Source organism: Lepeophtheirus salmonis, chromosome 3 (genome assembly GCF_016086655.4).
Source record: "Lepeophtheirus salmonis chromosome 3, UVic_Lsal_1.4, whole genome shotgun sequence".
NCBI classification, from domain to species: domain Eukaryota; kingdom Metazoa; phylum Arthropoda; class Copepoda; order Siphonostomatoida; family Caligidae; genus Lepeophtheirus; species Lepeophtheirus salmonis.
The window spans coordinates 4,755,379-4,781,253 of NC_052133.2; the positions used below are offsets into that span (position 1 = coordinate 4,755,379).

At 29.7% G+C, this 25,875-nt stretch overlaps 1 protein-coding gene across 1 annotated transcript in view; it reads right to left on the bottom strand.

Annotated features, from left to right (window-relative positions):
- LOC121114363 (uncharacterized) overlaps positions 1–25,187 on the bottom strand; it is a 95,040-nt gene extending 69,853 nt beyond the window's left edge. Inside the window, exon 1 of the mRNA XM_040708311.2 lies at positions 24,970–25,187. Coding sequence (XP_040564245.1) covers positions 24,970–24,978 — 9 coding nt within the window. The 5' untranslated portion in view covers positions 24,979–25,187. The remainder of the gene's footprint in view (positions 1–24,969) is intronic.
- Between the last annotated feature and the right edge of the window lie 688 nt (positions 25,188–25,875).

Genomic DNA, 25,875 nt, shown 5'->3' on the forward strand with positions numbered 1-25,875 from the left:
TTATTCAACAGAAGGTATTGGCAAATCTAATCTAAAATCTAATGCAGGATTTATAGAGTGTTTTCATGTGATGTCGGCCATCTTGGGGAAGACATAAACAACCAAGTTAAACAAGAATGGAAAGATTTTTTATTGATATTTTGGGAAATGGTAAACCACTGCTTTATATTTAAATGCTAGAGGGGAATGACATTGAGAGAGAACTTATAGCTCTACTTTCTATCTCTCAAATGTCTATAATATATATTAAAAATATTTCTACATTCTGAAAGATATTTTTCTCTAATTATTTAACTTTTCTTGTCCCTCATTGATCCAAGATAAAATTCATCTAACAAATCCATCTTTGATTTAATTCAAACACCAAAATTTATCATTGTCAACAAGTAGTACTCAATAATGGTGTTAAATCTTTTTTTAATTTTCAAAGTCATTTAATGGAGTTTAATCAACATTTTATGTTGATTAATCACCAACAGTTAGCCTCCAATTTTAAATTGCAGTCAATTTTTGTCACTGAAAACACTATATTCAATTTAAAGACCTCTCTTAAAGAGATAAATAGCTTTGATAAAAAAAAAACACCAGAAAAACTCGTTTAACTCTAGTATGTACATAGTATATTAAATATACTTACAGATAAATCAAATATTAGGTACATGTCTATCTCAATTTCTACGTGACAAACATTTTATGGTCTGTAATTCATTATCCCTGTTCTATGAAATTGGATAGAATTGAGGACTTGGATTTGACGCAGCTATAGTTAAAGCAAGTTTCGAAACGATAACTATGTGACCAATTTTGTTCGAATTACGTTAGCTATTTTTAGAGTATTTTTACAACTAGAGGGCGTTGAGGTCACCATTGTTTACTCACTAACTAATTAGGCAACCTCCACTAAAACATCCTTTTCATGGAATATTGACAAAGTGAACTCTGCACGAACAAAAAGTTGCTTTCGTCACGAGGGGAACAGGCTTAAGTAACATCATTTGTGATACATCAAGAGGAACATCTTGTATTACTCATTTTTTTTGTGTTTATAATCTAAAAAAATACTTATTCAAGGTTGTTTTTACCAAATGATGGATGGATTTAAAATATGTCAAAAAAATATTATTTGTAAAAAAAAAGAAAATGCATGATATATTTTGTAAAAAAAAATATCAAAAATTCTTTTTAAATTTATTAATTTCAAAATATTAACCATTTCCTCCAGAGCCACATCTTCTCTTTTTTTTATAAATCCAAATATGGGTAACCTAGGTTTGAGTAACTCATTGATAATCTTTCGTGGTAGGCATAGGTCAATGGGCCTTGTAATTATTCCCCGTGAACCAGAGTTACAATTAAGCGTTAGTTAAGCCTATGTTGTCTGCGTCCCTGTCCTTTCAATGAGAATGAGTGAGCAAGGACGTCACTTATATGAAAATAAGATGTAATAATCAAGGTAACAATATCTATATATTAATTGTTTGAGTATCTTAGGTTCTCTTTAAAGTATTTATGTATAAATATATTTTGCATAGGAGATCCCGGGGATAATATGTTCTTTATAAATAAACAATAAACATTTCTTATAATTATTTGTGAGTCTCTATTTTTTATTTATTTTTTGGAGGACTATGAGTTGCAAATTAGGAATTTATGAATTTACTAAATAAACATCGTTTTGAAAGACTGTAAGCATCTGTGAACATTGAAATCACAGCAGGGATTTAACATTTTCCTTCTTGTGTAAATTGTGGACTGCAAAATATTTCATTGTTAGCAAAAAAAAAAAAAAAAAAAATATTGGGTAGGAAGTTTACAAGTTTGTATAAATCAAGGATTGGATTTGTTTCCCTCAACCTACCATTTATATATATACGACAACTTTTATTATTTTTATGAAGAAATGTAGTTAGATATAATCATTACAATGTACCTATATAAACCATTTTACTCAAAATCTTTGATTTATGATTAATTCTGTAAATTTGTATCAGATTTGTAGCAAAAAAAGTGAGCATTACCTTTAAACCTTATCCTTTACGAATTACTAGAATGAAATACTTTATAAAAACAAAATTTGGATTTTATTTTCCAAAAACTTGTAAAAAAATCAATGGAAAATAAATAATATGGAAGCTATAGCCAAGTTATTATTAATATGTAGTTCGCCGGTAAAGTACAAAAAGATATATTGTCAACCGTTCATGGACGAAAACATTTGGACATATATTGAATAAAGAGTAAACTCGAAATCTCACCCGTCTATTGAAGCTTTGGAGGCTTCCTTCAATAAAGATTGTACCAAATTATCTGTTGAGTATCTAGTATATTACTGTTTTTGTAAATGTTTTATTTCTAAGGTTTCCTCGCCTTTAATTTAATTTAATAGAGATGTTTTAAGGTTGGTCAATTTTTTAGAAACTCTCTATGTATGACTTACTTGTCACATGAAATCACTCTTTATATTTTATCTTTTGGATGAAGACAAAAAGTAAAAGCAAAAAATTGTGAATATCTTTGTGCAAAATAAAAGAACCGTATAATTATTTTAGGAACTCCTTAGAAACATAAAAAATTGAACTAGGAATTAGTGATGTAATGAGATCCTGAAACTTCGGTTCCGGACTCACTGAAGTTCATTGCTCTAACATTTCCCAGTTCTTAACCATCAGAGTGGGAATTTATTTGAAAGGGTGGGGAAGAGGGTAGACGATATAATAGTGATATCATCAGGAGTAGCTGTAGGATTTTTAATTTTTTTGGAAGGGATCAAATTTGAAGGACTAACCTATTTTTATAGAAGATAAATTTATGAGAAATGTTATGCCAAAATTTTGGTATTTAAAGTCTTTTAGGCAAGATGCAATTTTTTATTGTCTCTTTCTATAAATATTCCTTAAAAGTTAGAGCCATTGCCCTCTTGGCCAATTGGTTCCATCACTAACATTCTTAACATATATCATGTAATTTTATAGTTCTGGTCCATTTTTTCAATTAGGCTGGATATCTGGTTCCTTCTTACCATTGTCGGTAAAAATAAGTCCTATGTAATACTAAGCACAAGCAGGAATGAGTAGAAGCTGGCCTGTATCTTTTATTATAGATGAATTAGGCGTTCGCCTAGGGCGAAATCCTCAGGAGGGTAGCAAAAGATCTTGACCAATTATGAAGTTACTTATTTTGCTCTAATTTTTATAAATCAAATTTTATAGTTTGCCTATGACGGAAAAAAGACCTCTACTGGGAAGTGGATGTTTGAGTTGGTTCCCTCTGGGCTGAAAGAAGGAAAGTACAAACTAGATGAATGATGAGGATTCATTATTTTTGGCTGGCTAGTACACATTCATGGTTCTAGGGTAACCCACTTTTGTCAGTTTAGCAGTTCGTGATCCATGACATCACTAGTACATAATTATATTCTAATTTGTATTTGATGTAATATAATACACAATCATATCAGATAAAAATGGTTTTATTACTCCCTACAAAACATGTTCAACAATTATGGAAGCTTATTACAAATGAAATATAAAAAACCATCTTTTATATACCTTAATATGTATTTACTAAGAAAAAAACGCTCAAAAATAAGATTTTAGACAAAATATATATATTTATATTAAATTAATCAAAATCCACGGTCAATTAACGGATTACATAAAAATATAAATCCTTGCAATATATGCATTAGGTCAACAGAAAAGTTCGTAGACTGACATATACAGGGTAGGGCAGCAAAACATGGACTCAAGAGATGGATTTAGAAATACATCAATAATTTTATATTTTCAATAACAGGTAAAAAAATAATGTCTACAAAACATTTTTTACTCAAAATTGTTTGGGCTAGATATTTGGTGTGGTAAATCCCTTGAACCTATTCTCTTTTTTCTGCAAGCCAGTGGTCTTTCTGATGGTTATGGCATTGATCAACATCTTCTTGTAAAAGAAAATTTTCACAATAGACACATTTTCGTCGACGATTGTCTTGTACCTCACAAGCCTCCTGGCTTTCATGCTGTCAGTCAGAAGGTGGTGTGGGTAATTGTGAAAGAAACTAATCCCAAGTTCTGCTTTATATCCCTCCTGATGGTCCTAGGAGCCATAGATAAGTCGTCGAGGTGAGGCAATTCATCGACTTAGTGGGATCTCCTTTATATTCTTCTCTAAACTTAACAAGAACTTCGAATGACTTTATAAATTATTACCTCCCCTTCTGGACTTCCTGAAGAGGTATCTTCCATTTTTTTTCATATTGATCAACTTAAAAACCAGCATCCTTGAACACTTAACAATCTCTGGGATATTCATTACATCAAATCCAGAATCTAGGAGATCTGAGATGCGCTGCCTTTTCGCTTGTTGCTCGCTCATGAGGATGAAATGATTGGTATAGTTTGTTTATTCAAAAAGGACGGCATATAAATAAACATTAATTCTAGGTTTTGCTGCCGTACCTTGTAGATGGCGTCACTTTAACTAAACTATATGATTATCAACTTTCAAACGATCTGTGCACAAGTTACTCAACTTTTGTTATTGTTAAAAAATGAAAAAAAATAATTCCGTATCTTAATGGAAAGAGTACGTTATTAATATGGAGCGAGAGAAAAGAAGATTTTATTCTTTTCACTTGCATGTTTGGTCTAATAAAAACAAAGCATAATTAGTTATAAAAAAAGAACGCTACTAATAATTTAGGTAATAACAGCTGCAAATTTCACCGTGTTTCCATCCCTTGAGTTTTAAAGAAGATTCTTTGGTGGAGATAATGAAGATTCAGAGTAGGTGATCAGTTCCTGGATGTCGGTCTGGATATCACCTTAAAAAAGGAGAGTCCTGAATGAAATGGAAAGCAAAATAATGTTTCATCCATATTCCAAAGATCCAGATGGACTCCACGTGTGGAAATGTGTCATTCCAAGAGATTAGAAATATTTCTCCCATTCATTTAATACAATTAAAATTTGCTCCTTACATTTTCGAAATCAAGATTTCTAGACAGAATGGATAGATTCTGATTTTTTCGAATGAAGAAGCAATAAAGTTCAAAATTGACGAATAAATGATTAAAATATGACGCTATTCCTTGTTGGTTCCAAAACTGTCCTTCTTATTTATTAAGACATCAACAAGATTGAAAGAGCGGTAGAGCAACTACTCAAGCAAGTTTTCCAAGAAAAGTATTGCTACAAAGTTTGAACATCTTGAGTCTTTATACAATATTGAAGTAAGAAAGTCCATAAAATATATTCTCACAAATTTACTGATGAAGTGCTTCGTCCAAGTGCAATCGAAAAAAACTATTGTCAAGATTCTCTGTTTCATCACAGCACTATTAATACCTTGGAGATGTATTATATATAAAATCCATCCCCATTTTCTTGAAAAAAAATCCCTTTTCTAAAGATGATTCGTAAATATTACAACATATTGAATGTGAGATCCCCCGCCACTGGCTGTAAGAAAAGGAATAACCGTCAAAATCCCATACAAAGTATGGACGTTGAACAAATCAAATTTTGAAAGATTTTATAAAGAGGTGGGGGTGGAGTAAAAAACCAGGACTTTCGAGTGAAACTTTCATTGCTGTGAAACACTCAACATTCGCTTATATTAAGCTTACTCAGGAACTTCTTCTAACCTTTGATTTTCACTTTATCACTTTAGGCGTTATTCAAAGTTACTTCATTGAGACAAGATTTAGAAGATATTGAGAGTTGTCTGGTGCAAGTTACTTTTTATTTGTGAAGAGCTACTTGGAAGGCAAAAAAATATTCTAGTGAAGTCACTTATCAGATTCTCTAAAATGAAAATAAGTAATATTAAGAGAGTGTTAGTGAAAGAAGATCCAACCCATAGTAAGAAAAATTCGGTAAAGCTTCTGTCAATATTAAATGCTGATAGTTTAATGGACTGTGATAAACTTGATTTAAGTCTATTACTTCTTATAAGTGGGTATGTAGATCGAAACATCAAGAAACCTTTTTTATGGAAATGTTGTCAATCCAAGTTTTGTTCACTTAAAGAATTTCCCAATATTAATTTTGAAGAAGGATTTATGGATGATGAGTCTCAAACAGTTACAGATTCTTTAAACAATATGATAAATCGAAGAGGCCTAATATATCCTTAAGATTCTATTTATTAAATATTTGTATTGTTTCCTGAAATCTATACGAAGCAATTATACAAAATACAGACACCAGAGAAATCTTTTTAAACTGTGCTAATCAAAAAGATATATTTGTATCTGTGATGGCAATTAGTTATCATGAAAATTGTGAGTTTTTGATAATATTAAATTAATTTGTAATATTTGTGACAATAATTTAGACTTTTATATTTCCAAAATTTCTTCTACTATGTTTAATAACTTTATGGAAAACTTTAAAAATAAATATAATAGTGTAATTCATACAACTAAAAAAAGATAACTATTTGCTTCAAACAAAAACATATGACCTAGGTAGTACTATTTTTTTGAGTTATTTTATGTAAATAATACAGCTTTACTACATATGATTTTAGCCCAAACATGTAGCCAGGGAAAAAATATTGCTTGCTCCATATAAATAGCGTAATCCTTGTTCAATGAAATTAATTAATTCGGACTCTTACAAAATGAAATAAACCATTGACAAATGGTTTTCTAAATTTAAACAAGGCCAAAATGAGTATCGAAGACGATGCACATACAGAACGTTCAAAAGAACATAAAAAAAATCTACAAAATAATTTTGAATGATCGTAAAGTGAAGTCCATCGACATATCCATAGATATCAAATAAAAGTGTTAAACACATAGTGTATTAATATTTGGACAACACATTACTTTGATTTATACATAACATATTGCACATACAAAAATAATTTCAGCCCTTTACTACACCTTGAGGTCAAAATAGGAGTTTAGGAATTGGTAATTTATATATATTTTATATTTGGTTCTGATTCATAGAAATATATAAATTTCCAAAAAATATTGTCTATGAAATAATATATATTTTTGAATAGATGTCCATGAGCCTTCCTTAATCATACACCATTTAAGTGTTTTTGTTGTGTAATGTAGACACTTGAGAAAAATATATTGTTTATTCACATACAAATATTTAAATACAACTAAGTATTGCATAAGTTGTAAATAAATCAGGTCAAGGTTTAGCATGAGTGGGGCCTGAGCAAAAATTAAACCGCGAGCCCCTTTTCATTCGTTCAATTGTATTTTTTTTTTTTTTTAAATATTCTCACTTTTTCAGAAAACAAATGAGGCTCCCTTCCGTTTTTTCGAATTACTTTTTTTAAATATATCTAGTACATATTTTATGGTATGAATTTTTTCAGATAAATATTTTTTATTTACTTTCTTAAAATGGCCATCCTTTTTTTAAAAATATGTTTCATTTTTTATTATTTAGAGCCTCTTTTGTCAAAATTTATTTGTGATGTATAGAATGTGTTTAAAAAAACGCGGAAAATTTACTTGCCCACAAAATTTGTGATTTCTTGAGAACCTCAAGATCTACGAGGCCAATTTATAAATTCTTTAAAAAAGCTTAAATACATATTTCAAATGATGCCATAATAGTTGGGATCAGACATCTGATTAACCTTCGAAATCAGGATGAATTTGATTTTGTATTATTATTGGATTCAAAATTCAATTGTATGCTGGGACTAGTGTTGTGTCAGTACTCATTTAAGACTGAAAACTGCAGTCCCGCCCATTCCACTCTTATTCCGGTCCTGTTCAGTCCTAAAAACACATTAAGTTTAGTCCTTGATGACGTCCCTCATCTTTATTTGTTGTTGTTTTAAATCAGTTCAATTACAGATAGTCCGAAGGAATGGTCCAACTGACCGATATAACCAATTCTATGACTGGAATGGCCTAGAGTGGATAGATAGAAACGACACAACACTAGCTGAGATCATATATTAGCATCTATTGGGCTGAAGCTTTTGTCAAGACGGAAATTTTTCAGATGCTTCTAATTGTATCATTATTTGTCAGGGATTTTGATAATTCGAGGACCCACAAGGTATTTTCCCCTTAAATGTTTAAGTAAGTCTTTGTACTCTTTTTATACAGATAATAACTTTTAAATGTCGTGAAAATTTCATAAAAAGGGAGAAATAACAAAAAACTGGGTTCCTTTTAGGTGTTTATTGAAGAAATAAAGTTAGCCGTAAGTCTTGTAGGAGTTTCAAAATACATAAATGGGAAAAACTTCGTCTAAAAATCGCTCTCCGTGATTGCACGTAACTTCGGGATCAGTATGACCACTGTATACTACGGCAAGAAGCCCTACAACGAAGCCAAATCCTTTGTCGATCGTCACAGGTCGGGAACACCAAGATCAGTCCGCACAGAAACCCTCATAAGGAGTGTGATGGCAAACATAGACGCGAACCTTTGTGACAACATCTGCCAAATGGCCAGGGACATCAGAGTTAACAAAACGGCTGTCTGGTGCATTGTTAAGGATGATTTTGGCCTCAAGTCTAGGGATGTCACAAAAGCTCAGGATTTGACGGCTTTACACAGACAAAAGAGGCTAAAACGAGCGAAGATCCTCTCTAATAAATTGAAGACCCCCCAAAAAAAAAAAAAAATCACAGTGGACCCTATCAGCAACTCCCGTAGCCTTCGGTACATTGCCAAGACCTCCCAAGATGCCCCTCGTTAGGTAAAATTCACCAGGGATTCGAAACACCCAGGTCAATGGTGCGATGCTTGGTGTCATTGGTTCAGACGATACGGCGTTTCTACCGGTGGGGATAAAAGAGACCTTGAAGGATGTAAATTATCATGGCCAAGAAGGCGTTTCCCACCCTCAACGTAACCTATATCATTGTAAACTGATAGTAGGGACACAGGACAAAGCACCGTGCCTGACACCCAAAAGTATTTGAAAACAAATTAGGGGCCAATGGATTTTGTTCCAAGGAGATTTGACCGCACAACTCCTCCAACCTGAACCCACTTGACTACTATGTGGGGTTCACCGTTGAGAGAAAGGCCAACACCCACTACCGCGGCAGCGTGGAGGTCATGAAGGCTAAAGTGGAGGAGGAATATGCCGACATTTCCGGCAAATACCCTCAGGAAAGTTAGTTGTAAGTTTCGATCCCGCTTGGAGCTCTGTATTGTGGCAGAGGGTGGAATTTTTGAAAAATAATAGAGATTCATCCTTCATCTCATTTTTAATAATTTTTTTTTGTATCATTAATATAAAGCCTAGATTTGTTTTTCTTTCTCATAAAGTAAGAAGTGTACAAGGACTCATGATGTAAACAGTATATATAATTTTGCCCAACACAGTGCCCCATTGCCTGAATTAAAGGATTACTACATTGGTGGAAGTGTTCTCTGCGCGAATGCAATTGACCCTTGTGTAACTATTTGATTACCAATATGGATGGATATTTAACTAGGTATGATTATAAAAAGTTGAAAATTATTCCATGTTAAGCAATCTATGAGAATATTTGATATTAATAAAAAATAATAGGATTTCATGCGATCTTTTGTTCCATTTGGTCAAACATCTTTGGATTTCTCAAGGCTGATGAAATACCTCCTTTATATATACATATATATTAATTATTTTTAATACTAATCTATTCATAATAAATCCTTGGAAAACAAAAAAATAATAATAATAATAACGTGTCACTTCACAATTTATCTACCACATTGTATTTATAAAGTTTGAACTGGATCTCTTGCCTATAACCATCAAGTTAATAGGATTCTATTGACCATCAAACTACATATTTCTCACTAGGACTAACTCACTATATATCGAAAAGAAATTAACTAAACATTAAGGCTGTATTGGTCATATATATGGGGGGGAAAATCGGACCTTGAAAAGCATCTCTAATTTTAAAGTTCTTCTACAAGGCATCCTTATTTTTAATATTATAATAAAATACTTTCATACACGAGAATAGTTTGCAGTTATTCTTCATTAAGGCCTGATTTAAGTATGTATATATTATTATTAGAAACATTCAATATTTCATTATATCTACAAGATGGTTGAAATATATTTATGATGGCGTCACGGGCTGATATCTATAATGGTGTAATTTATATAAGGTTGTTCTATAGGACGATTTTTGCATCTGATTTGAACGTGTCCTTATGGTTTATGACGGGACCCGAGTGGTTATCGAAATTAAAGGACAGATAAGTAGTAAAATACGTACAATTAGGAAGGGGTCTTGATAATACTTCCACCTGGAACATCAATGTAAAAGATATCCGCAAATTATCTGCAAAAACAAAGTTTCCTTTCTTGGATTGAGAAAAAAAAACATACCCGAAAACTATCCCTCACTACAATAGATTATTTTGATACATATTAAGGTTATAGGCTACTGCCTACGTGAAAAGTTAAACCATCTTACAAACATAAGATTTGAAGGGAAATTTGTCCCAAAAGTAATCAATTTTTTTTTCATTTTAATGACATATACATAGGGATGTATAAGTACCCTAATTTCAGAATAAAATTCGTCAAGGTTTCATAAATTCATATGTATTTGCTTAATACCTATGTTACATGTATATATGTATACCTAAATAAATACTCATCCAATGTCCTTCATTCAAATACCTATAATAAAATGGATACCTTTAAGACTGTTAAAATAATCTAATGAATTAGCGGTTATATAAGTATTCAAGTAAGGATTTTGACATTGAATTATGATTATATATGAATTTACAATGATCTTTTTATCCCTAAATACCATGTATCTTATAATCTATTTGAATGAAAAGGATATGAAAATATATTACATCTAAAATAGCACACACAAGTGCATCCGATTACGTCAGCAAATCTTTTGTTTATATTTATTGCAATTTTTTACATGATTAGGAGCTTTTTTTTATTACCAAAATGGATAATTGGGAAATAAAGGTAGGACTTGGACTCGAAACTTGGTACTCGGATTGATCGCACAATCAAAGACTCGATTTATGACTTGAAATATAAAGCTAAGACTTGCGACTCGACTCGGACTGAAAAGTAATTTCAATTTTCCCACTGGATTCAAGGTACTCTTTAAAGTATCTTTTATATTCTTAAGACTATAACAAAACTCGATGAACATATTCAAAGACTTGGACATTTGACCAATGAACTGAGGGATGAGACTCCCCTTGGTTTTGCAGTACCTTTGTTACAAGGCGAAACATTATTTTCGTCTTATTTCATAACATATATAATTACATATGTAATAATTTTTCTATAAAAAAAGGTTCTCTAATCATATTTATTAGTTTTGAGTCTCGATCTGAGATCCAAACTTGTTTTTGATTCTGTCATAAAACATTATTTTCTGGAAGGATCTGCACCTATGATTGAGTCAAGACCACAGTTTGAACCGTAGTTAGAAATAAAAAAACGTTAAAAAGTCGATTTTTCTGTGGAACCACTCGAGATCAACTTTTTTGTGTAGACCGAATTTTACTACTAGATCGGTTCAAATCGAGCTACCACAGAATCAGTTTGATCATACAATAATTATAATGGTCATAGACTGGTCTAGAATTTCATAACCGAAATTCAACATTAATATATATGTTTTTTAATCTTCCTTTCATTGGTTAGATAAAGTTGCATTGATTAAGTATATGTAAGGATTGTAGTATCACAATTACTCCTTTAAACCTTTCCATTGTCCTTGAAATTCTATATACAAGATGTGCAAGCTATCTATACTCTCAATTTGGTGTGTTCTTTTATACAAACGCAGCCACATAGGCAGCCGATTTTTTTTTTTTTTTTTTTTTTTTTTTTTTTTTTTTGTAAGAATGCTTGTTCAACCTGCAGCAGTAGGAAAAAATACAATCAATTGACGAATTCGTGGTCCCAAATATTTAGAAAAGGCACGGATCCCTCCTTAGCATCTACACCGGGAGCGACAATATAACAATAGCTCGAACTCTGGGACTCAGTGATACTTTTGTTTGTAAAGTTAAGAGAGAATTGGAGGCATGTTAAGATGATTTTGAGGCACCATCAATAGAGGCTGAGGTCAAATGTCGAAGTGACAATTTTGACAACTTCCTCTCCTCGGACTTTTAGCCTTTAAACTCACTGGATATGACTCTGGTGTTTTTTTTTTTTTTTTTTTTTTTTTTTTTTTGTGTGTGGAGCTATCGAACGATAAACACCAACCGAACTCCCTGCAAAGATCAAAGACGAACTTATCAGTCGGATCAAGAAGGTAGTCCAGGATTTGCCAAGGGACTAAGTAGCAAAGGCCTACTGTATAGAGACTGTAATTGAGGCCTGGAGGGGATTTTATTGCACCTGTTGTATATAATGTATAATTCCTTCTCTAGGAGTGATCGTGATTCGAAGCTACGCACATTGCTAATATTACAAAATAGAGATTTAAGTTAACTAGGTAACCTTGTAGAATGTTTAATGTTTATTTTTTGTTCTATATAAAAGTAAACATTATTACTTTATCCTTTGATTATGTTTATTTTTAATCCTCACCTATATAAGGATAATCTGGATGAATAAAGTGTTTATTCAAAATCAATTCTGCGGTGATATCATTTACGCATAACGTACGATGAGATTTAAAAAAAATATAGGGTTCTTCTATTTGAAGCTTTCCATTGACAACGTCAAGAATATTTCCGTTTTTGCTATACAAAACGTGTAGACATAGAAAAAAAACAAAAACATCACGTATAATCTTCTTAAATGTGTACAAAAAAAAAAGTAATATATATTCATATCTAATTCAGAACTCATTAATTGATTTTTGTAGGAATGAATATACTATTTTTGCAAAGGCACTTCAAAAACATGAATAAAAAGAAAAGGGAATGAATAAAAATGGCATTGAGCTGACATAAATTGGGCATATTTATATTTTTAATTTGTTTGTATCAAGCGAAATATGAATTATTAAATACTTTAATAATAATATTTTGTCTACTTCCTTTTAAAAAAACAGCAAAAATATACAATTATATTTTTTCTTGTAAATATATGTTATTGCAAAATCGCCTTTATATTGTTTATTTATTATTTTCCCAGTTCTTTAACCATTGTTGCAAATATAGAATAAATATATTATCTATATAAATACTTTAATATTTTATTGAGTTCATTTTACTCTAAATATTCAAGGTTGATGACCATAATTGATAAATCATTCCAAAAAAATATTACAAGTATTTAATAAAATCCTTCAATATACCTACCTATTTTTACATGCTTTTCTTTTAGATGATATAAAAAAATATTTGAATTCCTATAAACAAAAAAACACATTTACCTTTTTAGCAAATATAATTTATGTATTTGAGTGCCCTTAATATCTTTTTTGGCACCCTTTTGACTTTGACATAAAATATTTTGTTAACTTTAAAAAAAATATGTTTTTTATTCAGCATTGTAACGGTGTACTGTGATTATACTAATCAGAAGAGGGTCAAGTATCCTTATTTTGTTGGGCAGCATTGTTTTGAAACTCTTGTATGAACCTTTTTTGTATCAGCTTTTCGTGTGCTTATTATTGTAGGAAAAAATACCTCAGACGATTTTGAGACTTTTTGTAGTTTTAACCTAAGCAGTGGTTTTTTTATATATTCCAATGATGTTATCATTATTCTATCATTCTTGAGGAGAGATCTTCCTACTATAAAGTGATTCTGCTTATGAATGACTGAGAGTAACACTGATGATTTGTTTCAAAGTTATAGGTATAACAAGGACTTTGTTGCACTCAGACTTGAATTGAGGATCTAAAATGGAGTAATTCCTATTTATGTCGTAGAAGTATATAGAGACGTCTACAAGATTAAAAAATATGAAAAAATAATTTTTTTAGACAAATAGTTCAAAAATTAGATTTCAAATATTGAATTTTTGGAAAAACAATTTAATTTTTTGTAAATAGGTATAGATTTTTTAACATTTTTTCTAAAAAAATTTATACTTAAAATTTGCTTTTAATTAGCTTTTTTTTCAAAAAAAATTATTTTTTGAAGATAGCTATGAATTTTTAATTTCTTTCGAAACAGTTTTATACTTGCCATTTTCTTTTTGTTCTAAAAATTTATTTTTTTGCGAATAACTTTGATTTTTTTGCAAATTTTTTCCTAAAAATTAAGTTTTTGTGAATGGCTGTGTAATTTTGAAATCTTTTGTGAGCTGCTGTTCTTTTTTGAATTTTTTTTCAGAAAAATTTCAAATATTTAATTTCCTAGAAAAAAGGCAAAATTCCATGATTTTGGGCAGAAGGGGGTTACAGCCCCTCCAACCCACCCCCTGCCGTCACTTCTCTAAGAAGAATTTGCGTTTAATTATTTTTTGAAAAGAAATTTAGAATGTTCATTCCACATTTTTTTTTAATTTCAAAATAATTTTGTGGACAAATTTACTAATTTGCATTACTTAAAGGAAGGTGAGATATTTTTGGTAACAGGAGTGACCGAAGGGAGACTTTATAAACCTGTCACGTCAATCTATTATTAAGGTCTCTTTCAAACTTGTATGTATACGTAGGTATTTCTTGATAAGTATATATGTTTTCAATAATACGGTAAGTCAATTAAAAAAGTAGGGAGGTCACATCCAATCTGTCTTTATGTACATTGATTTGTAAATAATGAGTTTGACGAAGGTGTGCCGCCGATCTACTCTCTAAAGATGAGGGAATAATGTTATGCCTACAAGCCATACAACATTTTTAAGATAAGGTAATGGGGATAAACTATAAATACTTTGTTTGACTTTGTTATTTTCTTGTTTTTAGGAGGTGGAAATCATTTGATTCATTGTAGCCATATATACAATTTGTTTATTCATCTCCTTGAGGGAATCCGATCCATTAAAGACTATCAAAATTAACACGTATACATGTAGGTTCGACCTTCATTTGATCCATTTTGATGGATTTATCTTTTATTTTTTTCTTCATCATTATTCAAATATTTTTGAGCCTTCCAATGCAAGTTTTAAAAACGAAGCTTTTGTATGCATGTCGAAGGAAGACCTGCAGTGTCCTTCATCCAAACACCAAGGCCTTCAAAGTCACTGTCAGTCAGCACTTGGACACCATAACAGAGGACTACATCCACAGCGAGTCCCAGACCTTTCACCGCCGCCTAGACGCCATCATTGCCGCTAAGGATGGCTACATTAATTATTTAGAGAGTTCAGACACACATCTATTTTTAATATTAATTTTGTTGAAATTATATTGTTAATCAATGAATCATATCTTATTGAAGTTTAATATTCAAAGGGTTCAGATTTTAATTGCCCATTCGATATATATGTATATTATGTACAGGTCACAACATTGTACAGCATCTAGTAGGTACCAGTACAGTGGTTCTCAGTTTTTTTAGAATGTATACCACCTGGGAAAATATGCGAATACCTAAGTACCTCCATTATGCCCAAACTAAATATAAAATAGAAATAGAGACAAATGATATTCTATATCTAGTTAGGACATAGGCAGAAATGACTTCAGTGTCAATCCTCAATTCGACTCTATGTTCAAGAAGGACTTACACCTATAAATTAACAATAAAGACTCTCGTGAGCACACTCACTAGGGATAATTTTTTACCAGTTCTTGCTTTATACTTAGAGGTCCTCTTTTTTGAATTTCAGAATTATGTTAACAGCTTTGGAAAATAGTTACCTTGTTCAGGTTGCAATTATGTACAAAAAGTATAGTTTGGATTTTATGTCATATTTTATACAGCTCTAATTATGATCATCACAAGTACTCTAAGCTCTTTACTGAAAATGCTTTAACATAATATGATATGAAAGGATAAAAAACAATATATTTTTAAAAAAGGTCCTTAAATTTCCGAGATAAAAAAATAGGGATGTAGTATAATTCTGAATGTGGTCAATTGAAGTAACCAGGTTAAAAACTAGTGATTTAAATGCGTTTTATATTCAATCAACTCTCTATATCATAATAAGATAGTAGTTAATATGCATACATGTAACACGTTGGTGGCATAGGTTCATATTACAAACACTTTGCCCCTGAAAATTCATCATTGGATGTACATAATAATAATATAATTACCTTAATTCATTGAGATATACATGTAATTATATTACTATTTCTTAATAAAACTCAATTTTGTTTTATTAGATACATACATAAATCCATAATATGTCCTTGGATAATAATTCAAGCATATTCAAAGCAAACAAATAAATTAATTATAATTATGATTAAAAAGTCAAATCGAGGCCTAAGTCGGCGTTTAAAAATTTATTTGTTTATACTCGTACATGAACGTTGCACAGATTATATATGTATATATTGGGATATTTATGATTCTATCTAAAACTACTAAAATCTTGTTGTCAAATTTCAAAGTAAATTTGTGTACAAGATACTGGTTGTTGTCAAACTTTTAAAAGAATATGTAAACAATGAACTAATGTTTATCAAAATTTGAAATATTCAACAACAGTTACTCTTTTTTTAAATTATAAAATATGTTTCTATGGCAAATAGTGCATTTTAACTAATCGTCATCAATTGAACCCTTCTGTATTAAATAAATATAACTTGATGACAACAATAGACAATGTTATTAGAGTATACACAAAGTAGTAGGTACTAAAAATTTGTAAAATGGTTTTTATTTTTTGATTGATTAGGGTGAGAAAAATAGGATAATTTAGGAACAATATCTTATTTTTCCTCTGTAATAGTTAATTTTTATGTATAATATAACTATGATATAAATTTTTTTTATACATTATAGGGTCAGATATACAATAAAAGTAGGCATTAGAGGGATATACTTTTCATAAACAGTAAAGTTTAAGTCCTTTTATTTGTTAATCCCTTTTGAATATCCAATAGTTCACTACTTCTCTTAAAAATGATGTTTTTTATACAACTTGATTTTTTAGGCCTCCAATATGGCCCACATCAACAATGCCCTAACATCACGTGAAAAAATGAAACAAGGGTGTCAAAATAATTTATTTAATTGGCAAAATAAATATAATAGGGTATTTATAAAAACATATGTACCTCAGCCAAAAATTTGGTTGTTGATCAACTTTAAAGCAATATGTAAAAAAATTTCCAATGTTATATTTTAAAAATATATATGAAAAAAGTGTCCAACTTTATATTATAAAAATAAATTAATTAAAAACTTCACTACTGTAAATAAAAATAAACTTTCTGAGCAAGTGAACCCCAACTCCTTCTTCAAGAAAAATCCAAGTCGTGACCGTATGTTGGTGTAAGAACTACATATGTGAGTTACAAGTAGACTTTTGAATTGAGTGGATGATTGATTAATTATTAGAATTATGTGGTAAAGGAACACTTTGGTTATTTCTATCAAAATAAATAAATAAGTTGTGTCATTTATGTATAATATATGTTTATGATCAATCAGTTGGGAACGCTTGATATAAAAAAACAAGCAGTAAAGTCCTCGAAATTTTGTTTAAATTTTCGTTGGCAAAAACTGACCTAGAGCATGCTCCTTAATACCCACAATTTGATCTACTATGCACTTCAAATTATTAATCATAAATCAATGTGCCGAGGCAAAAAAAAAAAAAAAAAAAAGAATGGTATAAACACAATATGCCAAGGTATATCATAATAATACAGTCATCTTCATCAAAATGTCCATTCTTAATCCTCGCAACCTGAGGTATAACTGTATTTATTTTCCACGTACATATTATATGAATTGTAAAATTATATTTCATTATATATTTTTAATGAAAATAAAATAAATTATAATTGTACTACTCAATACCAGAGCGGTTAGACAAAGTCACAAATTTGAAAGTCTCATGTATTCTACCCTCAAATTTGTATATATAATGTCCATTTCTTTGGATTTTCAAGTCAATAAATTGCAAGCCACAGCCGATATGTCTCAAATAATAAACACCTCCAATTTTTATAAAGTTAATCATATCATGATTCATAAGAAATATTGCAGTCAAAATAATATCTAAAATATTATATTAGAATATGACATTGAAGTAACTTGATTTCCTTACGACATCATAGGCTTTTGAAGCAAATCATTTTGAACTGAACAAGTACATAAAATTTTATAATATTCTGCTCTAGATAACTAATAGACAAGATCAAGTACCGGAATATACCCGTATCCTGAACTGAAGGATTGGGAAAAGTTATAACTTTTGATCAAATAAATTTATAACTTTTCAAAAAAATTATTACATTAAAATATTTAATTAGTGTAAAACGTTCATGACTCAAAAATAATGTTCGTGAAAGTTCTCTCAAATGCCTTAAGTTATTCACTTAAATCCTTAAATGAACAACTTGAGAGCAATTCATGTGTCTTGAGTCCAGACTTTTGATCCGGATTACTACTGATGTATGTACCAGAATTGAATCACATCAAAATCATGCTATATTTCATTTTTCATGCACCTGTTTCTTAAAGCAAGCTAGATACAAAATATTTGAGGGCATTTCATGTATTTAAAACAATGTTTTTATACAATTTATTTCTATTGTTATAAGAAAGATTGGCAAGTTTCCTTTAACGAATCCTAATATCATTGAATCCTCTTTCAAATAATAATATTCTTCTACGTAAAAGTTTAAGGATAATATATTTCTTTATTTTGATTCCAATCAAATTGACTTACACGCAATGAAAATAAGCATGTATAAAACGATTTACTTATGTGTATATGTATGTATGTATTTTCCCTAAAAAACATAACATTCAAAACCATTTTCTTTGTTCCACAAATTGTCCTTAAACTTTTATAATTGAAGGTTATGTATTTATACATACTTTATAAGTATATAGAATGTACAAATATAAGGATATATGTAGAATGTATTGGATATTGGTTTTCTTACCCAACTAAGATAATCATATATGTATTAAAAATTTTTCTTAATGAATGTGTTTAGGGATATTTAATTCCCGAAACAAAATGATTAATGCAAAACATATGGAATCATCTTCCAAGCATTTCCTATTGGGATATTTAATTACATGCATATTTATACGGATATTGATTTTTTTTTAACAAAAAAACTAACATGGGTATCATGTTGTACTATTGAAGTGTTGTGGTAAATAAACCTCTTACACGAGTCCAAGGTTCAAGAACAGGCCACTATATTGAATGATTGAGAACGTGACGATATTAAGGTTCTAAGATAGGGCTACTCAAACAGACCCGTAACTAAACTTGCATCAGATAAAAAAAATCAAAAAAGGAGGAGCATTTCAAATTCTTAGAAGTAAGAAGAAGCACGGAGTTATTTCGTATTTTGTTGTGAGCTGCTGATTCCTTCCTCATGGCTATTTCATTATTCATTATTTTTGCGAAAAAAATAATATTTAAGTATATATATATATATGTAATTAATTTTGAAAGTTGTTCAGAAGTAATATGGCAATGATAGTCTGGGATAACTTATGAGATAAATAGCAGTTGATTTGATTGATCTATTTGGCTAACTACCAGAGGATTTCGGACCTTTTTTCTGTTTCTTTTTGGATGAAAGATTGCGGGATGCAATAAAAATAACGACGTGGAAGATGTCATTTTAATGACCCGTTTTAAACAGAAAAACAGATTAGTTATATTAATATAATTATTAGACCCCGCAGTACTAGCCACTTGTCTAGGAAGGGACACATTTGAATATTATAACGATATTATAACGGATTCTTAAGCACCAGAATCTAAGATGTGGTCCCAAATTCTACATTTTTTAGTAGAACACCATTTTAATTATGTCCATATTCATATTTCAGTTGAGGGAGGAGACTTAAAAACATCATTTTAGAGGAAACACGGTCCCAATTGCCCCGTAGCTATGCCACTGTAAACTTAACTAGTAGGAGCAAAGATCCATACAGATACATAGATTTCAATCAATGCAGAGTTCAAAAAATATGCTGTTGGAACCTTCATGTTATTTAATAAATTTTTATCTTCTTTGTATGCAACTGCAACGCCTAGAAGATCCAGATTCAGACTTTGATTCGTCAGTTGAGTCCAAAATATTGAGGGATCAAGGCCGAAATAAAATAATTCTTATCATTTTGATTAGTCTTTCTTTTAAACTGTTTGGTCTTGGCTTAGACATCAAGACTTTGAATAAGTCTAGCCCGAGGCTAGACTTTAAAAAAAATGTTCTAACTATACATTGGTAATAATAATTTTGTTACAAAGGGTGTATGAAGCCTTCAGTGTCATATGCATTCAAATGCATATATGTAAGGGATATGTATAGGAAAGTGAACAAAGGAATTCGATGCTTTGATTGCAAATGTCATTTAAAGACTTGAATGGCTGGAACCTTCTCATTTGAATTTGTAAATGTTTATCCATTTTTGTTAATGATCTTGAACAGGACTTCAGTAGTTTGTCAGTTATATGTACATATTTTGGAAATCAATGACATATTTAAGTCCAGTATGTTCAAGCATTATCAAGAATCTCTACTCGTGAGACATTCCACAGTTGAACTTACAGTTCTGAAGCAACTTTCTTGTCTTTTATATTTGATCAGCGTATATAAAGTGAAGTAAAATTTAAACCCTTAATTTGCAAAAATGAAGTTTTCATTTTATATATATTGTCCTAAGCAATTAGTTGTCCTTGTCATAAAGATAATTAAATATGGCATACCAAATATGTGACGTCATTATTATAATACTATCCCCTTCACTTATGAATTTGTTCTAACTCTTCTAATTCGTAGGTATGAGGTTATTGATATTGCGATCTACAACATCTTATATGAGACCAAGAATTTGGGTCAAAGAGTTATCAAGTTTTTGAAGGTTGGAGACAGAGGTAATACCAAGATTTATCTTGAAACCCCATCATTAGTGACCATATTTTGACTTACAAAAATATGACAGAAAAGTGCCAATTTAGGGGGGGGGGGGTAATATTGTAAATGTAAATAATTTAATTCTTATTGTTTCCAAAAAAGAACATATATTTTGGATCTTTTTTTAATTTATTTAAAAATATATATACATAAGAATAAAGTAAATAACAATTTAAATCGATTTTTAACTGTTTGTTCCACATAAAACATATCATGTACTTACTAAAAAAGTTCCTAGGAAGGATGTCCAGAAATGACCGTAGAAAAGGAATGATTGGTCACCCTAAGAACAATTAGGCAACAGATGAAATGATTGATAACTAATTATTAAAGTATTTCCTAAAATTTACTTGTGTATCATCGTAGCAATTACCCATAAGACTCTCCTACAAGTTTGAATCTTTTTTTAAGGGTGTTTAAATCATTTCCTCATATTAAAAAAGCTCAACAAAGTTTTTTTCCTTATAGAAAACAAAACAATGCATGAACTGCCTTTTTGATAAAGAGAATTAAATGTGTCAAATACAAAACTGGATCCCCTTAGTATACACAATTTATTCATTTTGAAGGCTCTGTATTCCTCAAAATAGAAGAATATAATTTTAATGAAACAGTTTGAAAACTGGATTTTGAAGGACTTTATTTTCCATGCATCAAACTCATTCCAAATATTTTTACAGTCCTTTTTATAAGCAGATTGTAAGTAAAATTATTTAACTATAACACGAATCATTTTGAATACACAACTACATATTTTAATTTTACAAAATCACTTATATATTATGTATCTACGAGTAATATAACTATGGACATTCGAACTTTATTATGTCCCACAAAATACTCAAAATTTATAAGTAATTTTGATAACAATGACTAAAATTATTGTACTAATATATGGAACATTTAATGTAATTTTAATTACTGTATTACCCTACTTCATTTAAATTATTTTATCTCATTTTTTGGTTGCAGCTTATATAATTTGCTTATACCAGTAACAAATTGTACAAAATTCTAACTTGAATTATGGTATATTTTGGGCCTGAAACTGAACCCAAAATTCACAAATCGACACCAACCATAGTTCGGCACTGATGGTTAACGGTACGATATGTTACTTATTTATAACTGATTTTATAATTGATGATTATAAAAGATAAAATGTTTTCGTTTTCAAAAAAATAAAAATGTTTTACAAATGATATCAAGTAGAATCCTATCATAAATCTATTTCAAAAATATTACTAAACCTAAAGCCTAAAGTATATTTTCTTATAAATAGATCAAAATTGTTTTATAAAGAATACTGTACCGTGGAATTAAGCATAGAGGAATGTAGTTGTAACTTGTACAATCACATTGGAAAAGTTGCTAGCAAAAAAGGATATGAAAATTTTAAAAATACTCGTGATAAGATTAATGCAATAATTGAATATTTTTTTTAGGGTTGATAAATTAAAGATGTATTTTTCACTATTTAGATGAAAATTCCTAATGACTAAGTATTGTGTGGCACATTATAAAGTACCAATGACGTCAGTTATATATGTATATTACTCATAATATATAAATTCGCCAAATCCATTGTAAATTAGGTAGCAGATTGCATAAGCTCTTATAAAAAAAGTTTATTAATATTTTTTTAATGAAGAATTAAGATCACTGGTGATGAAAATCATACAATAGTTGAATTGTCTCTTGGATGGTCGATATATTTTATTCTGTAATTTTTACTTTTTTTGAAAATTGCTAATTTTCTAAGTATTCTTTGGTATATTATAAAATTCAAAATTCGTCGACAGTTAAATTACTCCTAGGTACAAAGTAATAACTAAGTAATTTTAATATATTAAAATGAAATAATATCATCATTGTATATGTAGTTGTCAAATAGAGTGCCCAATGTTGCAATTGAATTAAACGTTATTGCAAGGTATATATTGTAGCTTGTACAATCTTCTTGTACAAGTTGAAACTTAAACGTATAATATATCAATCATAGTCTCATAGTCACAAAATAACTGTGAAAGAAATGAGAAGGAACGTTGTTGTTTATAGGCCATGATTCTTATAAAATCAACTATATGTTTACTCTAGACTCAATGTGATGGTAACTCATTAAAAGGTATTTAATCTTTCTCTATCCTTTACTTATTGATACATATGATCATAAATAGGGCAACAAAGGCATACCACATTGCTGTAATCACCGTTTTCTTTTTAGAAGGGTCTCACTGAAGTGACAATGGATGACTCTAGATTAATTGGCCGATATGCTGAATAAATTATTGGGCCAAGCCCTCCCTTCCCCCGATACTACTTATTATGTGTCATATCTATAAATGTTTGATCAAAATTCATGCTCAAATATAGATAAATAACTATACACTTGTACTTATTCAAACTGAAAATAATATCCACCATGAGCAGAAATTATTATTTTTTTCCACCTGAAAGAGTCCGCACATAATTCATATTTTTTCACTAATTTCTTGAAAAATTAAACGAGGCAAAAAATTTAATGAAAATATTTTTCTAACTTATAATTCTTTCATTTGTTTATTTCTTCGTATTCAATCAGCATATTTTTATAATTGAGGATGTATTTAAATACTTAATTTTCAATGCATTTAATTAATGAGTATTATAGATTATAAGGTGATTATAGGTATATTATATCAACCAGATAATTATTAGTAATATTTTTGAACTAATTATGGAATTGTATGGAAAACAGAGTGACATATTCTGATATCAAAAATAAATTTGAGATTGGATGTCACTCGGAAAAATAATGTAATATACAAGTATTTTGATTGTCGTATCATCACAAGACCTTGTCGATAGATTGTAAAACTCATTTTTGGAGCTCTAAGGAGCACTCATTGTATTTTAACTAAAAAAAAATATTGGTTTCTATAAGGCTTCTCCTGAGTGGATAGTCCCTCTTTTGTGGAAGGTTCGAAAATACAAGGAACCATTGAATCTACTTTTAACAGAGGTGATGACTTGGACTTCACTCGGACTCAAAAGTTATTTAACACTAAACTCAAGAAAAACCTTAACACTATTGCCCCATTATTATAATTATGAACTTGAAATGAACTCAAAAGAAATCTAAGGACTCTATAAAATATATACAAAGACTCGAGCTGCACTCGAATAAAAATTTTAAGGACATGGAGTATGATGACTTTTCCTCACCTCTGAATACAACAAGTAAATTAAAGACACTTAACTATGAAGCTGAGAAAATAGATTTGGGCTTGCTTCATCGGAAAAAATGTGATGGAAATTGACTTTACAATTGCATATAAAACATAGAATCGATCTTATTTTTTGAATTCAATTTGAAAAAAAAAATGATATGTTATTATCGGGAAACTCAAAAATAAACCTTCAGATCAGTAACTCAATTCAGTTCTAAGTCCCATTTTATCATGAACTTTCAAGAAAAGTAGTCTTGAAGACCCTTGCGTTTTGGATATTAGCTCGTAAACCACTTAGCGGATAAATGCAAGTAATACATAATTTGATACCTATTGATCAATGCAAAATATTTTTTATAGTTAAGTTGTACAAAAATATGGCTGACCAAGAACATTTTCTTTGTCCTTAAATATCTCAAATATAATATCTCCTGATTTTGATAAAAAATTATCAGAGCAAAATAAAATCAATATCTCAATGTAAAAAAGAAGAAGATTAAAGTCTATAATTTTGGGCACTATGAGAGGTTAAATTTGTTTCATTCTTTAGTTTATCAATAAACCGTTGATTTAATATACCAAATATTATTCAAATCAGATTAAAAAATAAAGACAAAAAAATGGGAAAAAACTATTAAATTTTATGTGTAAAAATGTAAATAAATTTGTTGAACATTAGAATTTATGGAAGTATTTTTTTTATAGAAATATAATGAGCAAAATGATTTTTTTGTTTCAAACATGAATATTTTTAGAGTTGTTTGGCTTTTGTTGACGACATTATCGTTATAAATAATGATAATGAAGTATATGAGTTCTTTCAGACACATAAAAAAATGTGGCTTACCTTGTTCATTGCGATGAAGAATCTGTTTTTATTTGTGATTTTCTAAAAAATTAGCAACTTCTCCTATTCGATGATCTTGTTTATAATTAATATTATAATTATAAATATATTTTTTACTGTTAGTAAAATTTGTAACTCACAAAGTCAAAAATAAGGCAATTACAATTAATGAATACTTATGTATACCTCATCCACACCTCTGTACACAAATATAAACTGTTTTAATTTTTTTAATTTTTTTTTTTTCAAAATAGTCAATTTTTCAAAAAAAAAAGTTTTCCCCCCTTATTTCTATTATTTCGGCTTAGGTACGCTACAGAGTGCTACGCGTTGCGCTTCTACATATCTAAGTATACATACATACATACTTGGTAAGTGAGTTGACTGACACAGTACACACGATAATAATATATCCTTCCTCCCTATGTCTTCGTGGAAATCCTTTTTATATATTATATAGTATTGTGTGTGTTGAAGAAGGGATATTATATTGTATTAATATAATATATTTTATTTTTTTCTGTAAAATTCCTTAAATAATTAAAAAAATAGTGCATTTCTTCTCTTGCATAAAAAATATATCAGTCTATTTACTATTACATATATTAATACAAATTATATTTTAGTATAGTTATATTAATAGGAACGTTTCATTAAAACACTAAGTCAATTCCAAAGACAATTATTTTGTTGTATTTTAAGTCATAAAAAATGCAATATGAATGCAGTTTAAAAAAGGAGAAATACTTAAAAATGTTATAAGGAAGAGTTTGAAGAAAATAATAAATAATTTATCTAGTTAGGGCCATGAAGGTCAATTTATAGAAAAATGCAATTCCTTCACAACACAATGTTATCTTTAATGACTCTCCCAACCTTTTTTCCTCCTAATAGAGATACCCCCTA